The sequence below is a fragment of the Fukomys damarensis genome, unplaced genomic scaffold (assembly GCF_012274545.1).
Source record: "Fukomys damarensis isolate Sample0158 unplaced genomic scaffold, DMR_v1.0_HiC HiC_scaffold_34, whole genome shotgun sequence".
Lineage (NCBI taxonomy): Eukaryota > Metazoa > Chordata > Mammalia > Rodentia > Bathyergidae > Fukomys > Fukomys damarensis.
This window is the reverse complement of record NW_022900946.1, coordinates 4031281-4040134: the sequence shown is the minus strand read 5'-3', so window position 1 is coordinate 4040134 and position 8854 is coordinate 4031281. Positions and strand designations below refer to the sequence as shown.

Genomic DNA, 8854 nt, shown 5'->3' with positions numbered 1-8854 from the left:
TTGGCAGTTTTTTGGATATAATACCAAAAGAATAGGCAACACAGCAAAAATAAACAAGTACAAATACATTAAATCAGTACATTTCTGCACAGTAAAGGAAACAACAAAGGGAAGAGACAACTCACAGATTGGGGGAAAACATTTGCAAGTCATACATCAGAGAAGGGATTAATAGTAAAGCACATCAGGAGTCATAATGTGTGGTAGAAATAAATACATAAATAAATCTGATTTAAGAATGGGCAGTGCTCACTTCGGCAGCACATATACTAAAATTGGAATGATACAGAGAAGATTAGCATGGTCCCTGCGCAAGGATGACACGCAAATTCGTGAAGCATTCCATATTTTTTAGGGGCTGGGGATGTAGCTCAGTGGTGCCTCCACCTGCCTCACAAGCACAAGGTCCTGAGTTCAATCCCTAGTACTATATGTATGTATACATATATATATATATATTTTGGGCTGGGGATTTAGCTCAGCAGTTCAGTGGCCTGCCCTGCAAGCGCAAGGACCCAAGTTCAATCCCTGGTACCAAAAAAAACCCAAAAACAACAAGAACAACAACAAAAAAAACAAAAACCAAAACAATGGGCAAAGGACCTCATAAGACATTTTCCCCAAGGAGAAACAAAAGTGGCCAACAGGTTCATGAAAAGGTATTTATCATCACTAAAAGGGAAAAGCAAATAAAAACCACAAGAGATTATCATATCACACCTTTCAGAATTGCTAACAACTGCAAGATAAAAGGTAAGTGCTGGAGAGACTATGGGAAAAATGGAACCCTGTACCCTACTGGTGATAAGTATACATTTGGTACAGCCATGATGATACATTATGGAAGTTCCTCAAAAAATTAAAAGTAGAACTACCACATGATTCAACAACCCTACTTCTGGGTGTATATCTGAAGGAAATCCAAATCAGTATCTTGAGGTATCTGCACCCTCATGTTCACTGTGGCCAAGACATAGAAACAACTCATACGTCTGTCAACAGATGGACAAAAGAAATGTGAAAATAAAGATAATAATCTATGTATGTGTCAATCAAATGGAGTATTATTCAGCAATAAAAACAAATCCTGCTATTTGTAACACCCTGGATGGACCTAGAGTGCATTATGCTAAGTGAAATAAGCCAGCCAGAGAAAGATAAATAGCCTTTGACTGTATTTATATGTAGAATCTAAAAAAATTGAACTCAGGCTAGAATGGTGGTTGCCAAAGGCTTTGGGGTAGGGGTAATGGGGAGATGTTGGTGTTATAAACTTTCCATTATAAGATAAATAAATTCTAGGGATCTAATGTATAGCACAGCGACTATAGTAAACAGTACTGTACTGTACACTTGAAATTTGCCAAGAGAGTAGTTTTTGTTTGAAACAGGGTCTTACTATATAGTTCAAGCTGGCCTCAAGCAATCCTACATCAGCCTCCCAAGTAAGTGCTGAGATTATAAGTGTATACCACCACGCCCACCCTGAGAGTAGATTTTAAGTGTTCCCTCCCAGTTAACAACATGAGGTGATGGATATTTTAATTAACAAAATTGTGGTAACTATTTCATAATGTGTATAAAATAATCAAATTTTGCATCTTAAATATACATAGTGTTATTTGTCAATTATACCTTAAAAAAGCTGGAAAAAATTTTGGCCAACAAACTTAACTTTCAAACAAAAACTCAGAGGAACTCAAAATGGCACATATTAAAGAAATAAAGTGAAGCTGTTTTACTTAATGAGGGTGGTACAGAAAAGCTTTATAACTTAGCTTCATGGTATGAGACACATCAAAGATAATTTTTTTTTTTTTACTCAAAAGAGACTGAAATCCATTTTTCTATTATCTGAGAGGGAAAATAATCTGACTGTTGTAAAATTATTGGTACAGATTTATTTTCTATAAATATTTGTTGAAAAAATATTTCATTAACTAAAAGAAGAACTTTTGGAGACATGCTGGTAAAGTTAATAGGAAATAATTATAGGAGCGGAAAACAAATTGAGAGTTTGCTACTTTACAGTACTGAAGAGATCAACGTGTCTTACACTTCTACACTATTTACATTACTGTTTAACCAGTGGAAGTTTCTTAATCTCTCAGCTTCAGTTTCCTAAGGAATAACACCATCTATCCAATTTGCTGGTGGAAAAATTAAATAAGTAATCATGCGCAAAGTATCCAATGCCCAACAGGGATGTAATAAAATTTAATTATCTTCTTCACATAATGTGTAAGAGCTTCAAAAATTCTAGAGAAGCAACAAGTCAAAACCTTCTGTGGAGATTTGCTCTGTATTTTTTATAGGGGAGAAGCATGAGGCCAATGCAAGCTTCAATATCTGTACAGTTTAGGCAGGCAAAGGAAGTCAGGTAGCCAGAATGAGAACACTGGCAGTTGGGCATGAGGCCTTTATGCAGCTATGGCCAGCTGTGGCTGTGTAGGAAGGTAGGCTCATGGTGCCTGATGTCTGAATTTTCAAGACACACTGGAAGTGCAGATTTAGAAACTAATTATACATTAAACATTGTGCAGGTCAAAATATGTGCATGGGCCAGTTTCATCTCATGAGCCATTAGTTTATAATCTACCAACAAAATGAACAACAACAACAAAAAAAACCAAAACAAAACTGGGGTAGGTCTCTTGACCTTGACTTTCCATGTGAAATTATACACAAAGGGGTTAGGCTAAATTTAAATTCTGAAAATATGGTTCCTTCCCACTAGGGGCAGATTTTACTAAGGACTCATAAGCATTTTACTGGAACTGGATGGCATGTGAGCCAAGTAAATGGTAGCAACACATACTGTGTACACAACTAGGCAGATGGCTGGGCTATAAGCTATTTTTTGAAGATTGTTTTGTCATCTTAAGTTGGTTATTTTTAAGCGCTTTTACTGATTTCTAATAATAGACTGTTGGAGTATCTTCATCTATTCAGTTAGATGTGGCTCATTTCACAATCTCTACTTTAATGTCTATGGGTAGCATGTCCAACAGAAACTTCTGTGATGATGGAAATGTTTTCTATATGTGCTGTTAAATATGGTTGTTAAGTACCTTAAATATAGCTACTTCCAAAGTGGAACTGAATTTTTAATTTTACTGAATTTTAATTAATGAAATTTATTTAAATTTAAATAGCCCCATGTGCTATGGATACTATTAGACAGTAAAGGATTATAGAATCTCTAATTTATATAATTTACATATGTTGGTTATAAATTGGTATTGGTGCACAATATAATTTTATTCATAAGTAGTTTGACTTATGAAAAAAGCTTACATATGAATATTTATTCCTTCAGTTAAAGCAGATAAACATATCCTCTAAAAATCTGAAGGTATAGCAACACTTAAGTGGCTATGTGCATCTGTAAATTTGTGTTATTTAAGTGGTTCACAGCAGCCTGGCATGGTGGTGCATGACTATTATCCCAGCACTTGGGAGGCTGAGGCAGGAGGATTTCTGTGAGTTCAAGACCAGCCTGGGCTACACAGTGAATTCCAGGACAGTCTAAACTACATGCTGAGACCCTGTCTTAAAAAACAAAAACCAAAACAATACATGGTTCACAACATGTTATAATTACTTTCTTAAATTTTTAAGATTTCCATTCACACAACAAATAGGGAACTACTCACATGTCATCCATCAGGTGGCTCTGTGCTAGGTGTTGGGGCTACTATCGTTAAATAAAAACAAATCCTGAAAAGACTTTGTGACTGTATGGAGCTTTTAGTTTAGTAGATGTGTGTAAGTTTATATTTTCTATAATATAAACACATGACAGTCATATATTACTCTTTTACAATCTCTTGATTACTAAATTATTGGAATTTTTTTTCTCACTAGAGGAAGGGAATGGGTAAGAGAACATGGATGAATGATTACATTAAGTTACCATGATCATCCTTTAAGCACTGACAATTACATTTGACTATTATATCATCTGTAACAATGAATACATAAGCAATCTCCAGGTCTTTTACTTGTAAAAGGAAAGAATCCTTACCCAGGGAGACTGTGTTCCCAACATTCTCCTTCCTGATTTCGCGATAGAGGTCTCTGTGAACAGGGATTTGATGCACGGTCTTTTTGTGGGAAAGACTTCTTATCACATGGACATCTTTCACTGGTTCCTGTAACAACACTAACACCAATGACTACCAAGATAATTGCATAGGGCTTCAAAGGATGAATGGTCTTGGAAAAAGTAAAGAAGGGGCCTAGAGAAGAATTTAAACTAACGAGTCAAGTATGTATTGTTTGCCACATAAAGCAGAAGATATAGTAAAGAATCACAAGACAAGGTAAGGTAAAAGGTCCAGCAAGGAGTCCCATTATTCAGAATATTGAGTACAATCTTTTCTGGAAAACGAGTAATAGGAAAAATGCCTCTTGGAGGGAGTACAAAAATTTGAGGATTAAGAAGGCTCAGGAAATCACTGTGTCTGAACATCCTAGGAAGAAAGCCAGAGAGGACAATCACAATTTACCTGGGACCCAGCAGGAAGATGTGTGGTTGCCACCTCCTGATCTATGATGCTCCATTCATCAGCAGGGGCAAGAACCCAGGGAGAAGACCGAACTATAAAAAAAGAAAGAAAAAATTAGTATTCTGGGCTGTGGCCCCTGTATTCATGTTCTTCTCCTTTTAAGAAATGACATGTATTAAAGCCAAGTTACATAAACTGATGATTTTTTTCAGTGAGTTCACAGCAATGCCCAAACTGGAACACCCTGAAGTCAGGCTTACAAACTCAAATGCTTTCAGGTGAAGGCAGGTAAAGAACCTGATGGAAGGAGCCTGTTGGGATGGGGGGAATTGGAGAGCACATGCCTTGTTGAAAAGGCATAGCTAAAGCTCCACTGATGCTTCCATGTGAGACTATGGCACTGGTAGAGGCAGGGTTTCAAATTTTTCCAAGAGAAACCAGAAATCTACACTTTTATGAAATCCCAAATCTTAAACCCTGAGAACCAAAACCTCCAAACAAAAACTATTTGCAGATGAACCAAAACACATCTGGTTGGGTGTGCAAGTTAACAGTTTGCAAACTTTAGTGTAAGTTAAGTCCCTATGAATGATAACTGTCACAAAGAATTTAGCAAACAGATACACAGTAATGGACAAATATAGGAAAATACATCCTCTAAGGATGGAGGGAAGATACTATAACTTTTATATAGCACACGTGTGGTCTAACTTCTTCCCTGAAACTCACTAACTGGGGAAAATTTAAAAAATTAACTACCACAGAAAGACAGGAAGGGGAAGCAAGAATAATTAAAATGTAATATGTATATGTAGCACTTCCCCAAGATGAATGCAGTTGCATATTGTAAATATATACTAATAAAAAGAAATTTAAAAAATTAATAAAAAGAATAACTATCACTTGTCACCAAGAATGCAAAAGCTTGCTCCACTAATATCTACAGAAGTCAATTCTTTGGAAACATAATCCCTGAAACACAGCTGAAATCACAGATCTTCCTTTAGAATGAATTTACCATTCTGAGATACCTGTATCTCAAATTTTCTATCCTCCATACCCCAGTCAATATCTCAACAGAAAAAACCCCTTTTCACTTTAAAAATTCCTTATCACCTTGAGATAGCAAAAGTCAAAAATACCAGAAATAGGTATTTGCTGGACTAAACCTATCAGCTAGTCATTGGAGCTACTTGATGCATGTGATCAAGGGAGCTTTGATGCTAATGAGCACACTCTGGATAATTCAGGATCTACCAGTATTTGTAATGTGTTCTGTCATGCACAGTATGAAATTGGGGAAGGTACAAAGGTAGAGTATGGGACAGTGAGAAATCTCTTGGTGAATGGTTGTATAAGTCAGGCACACATGCAGTTTAAAGATAATTTTGTCATTATGGGAGGAAGGAAATGAACACATACTGAGCACTATTATACACTGGCCATTTTACACGACCTCACTTCATCTATATGAACAACGCATTATTTTCCTTTTGTAGATGAGAAAATGAAGTTTGAAGAGTTAAGTAAGCTAACCAAGGATACATGGATGAAAATGGAAGAACTAGGGCTTCAACCCAGGTCTGTACACCTCTAAGGCCTAAGCCCTCAACCTCTATGAATTCATGCTCTTATTTCTATTTCTTGCCCAAGATCAGACAGAGGAGACAGAGAAAAGATACAAAGTCTTTTGACTGTATGTCCAAAGATCTTTCTATTCAGGAGATGGAGAGATAACTGAACTGGGAAGGGCACTGTGTTCCTTGTATTGGACTGGATCCATTCATGTAGAGGGTAGCTGTAAACATCTCAGTGAGGTTTTACTACTTATCCTTTACAAATCCATCTTGCGATGCCCTAACTTTTGAGTCAATTTTCTGACATAAATATCTTGGTTCCCTTTCCAGTTTTTCAGGTTGTTTATTATAATCAGTTAAGAGCACATATGACCAGGGTAGGACTAAAAACAGAAGCTGACTACAAAATGGAGATTTTAAAATAATATTAAAAAACTCAAGGCTGGCCTGGGCAATCTAGGTTTCCTATTTACATCTTTAAGATCTCATTATACTTAGGTTGAACAAGTTCTCAACTTTTGAAGCTAATGAAACTTGTTTTCCCAACTATTTAACTTATTTTCAAATATGTACCTAGGGCACTCTATACTGAGAAAGTCACAGTGTCACAATCTAAATCTGCCATGGTCTCTGCATAGAGCATGCTCTAAGTCCTTCTTACCATTTCTGGGCAAGGGCCGATGCTCTCTCTTTTGATTCAGCTGTTCCTGGTGTCCTGAGTGGAGGCTTCCAGCTTCCTCCCGAGACACTACTCTGGGTTGGGTCTCCACCTGCTCTGGTTGAAAGTCTACTATCTCCCACACTGTTCCAAGTGGGGCTTGCTTCTCCGCATGTACAGGACTGCTGACCTGGGAAACAAAGTTGATACCATAATGGAAAGGGGGAGGGAAAGAGATCTAAAACAGGGACAAATTTGCCCAAGAATGATATTCAAGGACAGAAGATGTGAGAAGGACTGAACATTTCAGACAGTTCCCAGTGGAATTCCTTGAGGATGTTAGGTTCACAGTATCATATAGGATTTCAAGTTAAAAGAAACAGGAGAGCATTTTTTATTGCTTACAGAGAGGGAGGAAATCTGTCAGGAGTGGAATACAGAACTTTCTTGTTAGTAGAATAGACGTTATTTGAGTCCTTATATCTTTTAGGTTCACAGATAGGTTTTGAGAATGTGAATATATTCAGTAGTGAGCTGAAAAGTTACAAAATTATTCCCTATATCGATCTCTTACTAACAAAGCAACCTGCTGATAGTCACATCTTTTTACACAGTGCAAATCCTGTGTGAGAAAGTTACAAGCCTGGCAAAGACCACAGGACTTCAGGAGGTTAATGAAAGACAGTCTGAAAGTCACTGACAGAACATGCAAAGCCACTGAGAAATGAAAATCTAGCAGTTAAATTGGAGAACAGTCACAAGATCATGGCACTGAGAGGACTTCAAAAAACATTAGGTGGAATGTTAAGGAATATTAAAGTGGAATATTAAAGATACTGGGATAACCGATGAAGGTTTTTTTTATGTAAAATAGCCCTCTTTAGGATCAAGCTGTAAAAGTCAAAACCTGTGAAGCATAACCCTATCATTCTCTTATAATTTGCTGCAAACATTATGCCAAAGATGTCAAAAACAAATATTTAGGGGCATAATGTTTAGTTTCATCTTCAAGGTATATTTCAGCCAAACCTTTTCCCCTTTCTGTTTAAAATGAAGTTCTGATCCCATTTTAAGTGGCTTCACTTTAGGGATCTTTTATCAGTGCCATTTATCTCTCCATAATAAGCGGTTCATAATAATGCATCCTTGCTCACCTGCCTGTCCCACCTTTTTAAAATGCAAAAATCTTAAAACTCCTTTCTCACCTGCTGCCTCAGTCTTCCAGTCTCTTTCTCCAAATGGACTACGAGGGCCACTGCCTCCTCTCCACTTTCTGGACACTGCCTCTGGGCCCAAGCCTGAATCTTCTTGGGTAAAATGGTAAGAAACTGCTCAATCACCAGCATCTCAAGCATCTGTTCTTTGGAACGCATTTCAGGCTTCAACCACCTGCAGCAAAGTTCCCAGAGTTTACTGAAAGCTTCATGGGGTCCAGTCACATCCTCGTAGCAGAACTGCCTGAAGCATTTGCGAAAGGTCTCACACTCAGCGCTATCCGATTCTTCCAGAAAGGGCTCCGACGCCCACTCGGGGTCCTTTTCCATCTTCATTATTACACACTCCTCCACCTCCAGGGGCATGGTGACCTGGGAGTCTGTAGCCATGCTCCAAACGGGGTGGTGCTGGGGGTGCCAACTTCAAGTCTAACTCAAAGAGAGGCTTGAGAAACGTCCACAAGCTTAATGTGTTTGGAAGCGTGGAAGGCAGTGAGGTTAAAACAAAACAAAACAAAAAATACCCAAACGGTGCAACTCAGCAGTTTTAGCAGAAATGGTATTTCAGGCTGATTAATCAAATCTATCCCAGGCCCTTGAAAAGGTGAATGAGTATCCAAAGTCCCAAAACCTGGCCTCTTCTCCAAGCAAGCTGCACCCCGCAGTGTAGCTCTCTGGAGGGCATCCCTTTTAGTGCAATGTCGGAAGGCAGAGCGAGGCTCCGGCACCCAGAGGAAAGCAGGCGCGCGGAGGAAGGATGGGGAGGAATTATCTCGGGTTTGGAGGGGGTGTGTCCGCCGCCCCGACCCCGGCTAGGGGGTCAGGCGGCGAGTGGGTGGGGCCGGACGTGCGGGCTCCTCCCGGCCCCACGCTCCCCTCTCCGCAACACGGTGT

General features: G+C 38.6%; 1 protein-coding gene and 1 non-coding gene across 3 annotated transcripts in view; one reads left to right on the top strand and one right to left on the bottom strand.

Moving 5' to 3' along the window:
- The window catches only part of Zkscan2 (zinc finger with KRAB and SCAN domains 2), a 44001-nt gene extending 35168 nt beyond the window's left edge, over positions 1-8833 (bottom strand). For both annotated transcript variants that reach the window (XM_033758732.1, XM_010623482.2), the window contains exons 1-4: positions 7952-8833; positions 6750-6936; positions 4512-4603; positions 4028-4154 (exon numbers count right to left, since the gene is read on the bottom strand). In XM_033758732.1, coding sequence (XP_033614623.1) covers positions 4028-4154; positions 4512-4603; positions 6750-6936; positions 7952-8350 — 805 coding nt within the window. In that variant the 5' untranslated portion in view covers positions 8351-8833. The remainder of the gene's footprint in view (positions 1-4027; positions 4155-4511; positions 4604-6749; positions 6937-7951) is intronic.
- On the top strand, positions 246-352 carry LOC117284155. Its single transcript, XR_004515255.1, has one exon. It is a non-coding gene; the product is annotated as a U6 spliceosomal RNA (small nuclear RNA).
- Positions 8834-8854: the final 21 nt, after the last annotated feature.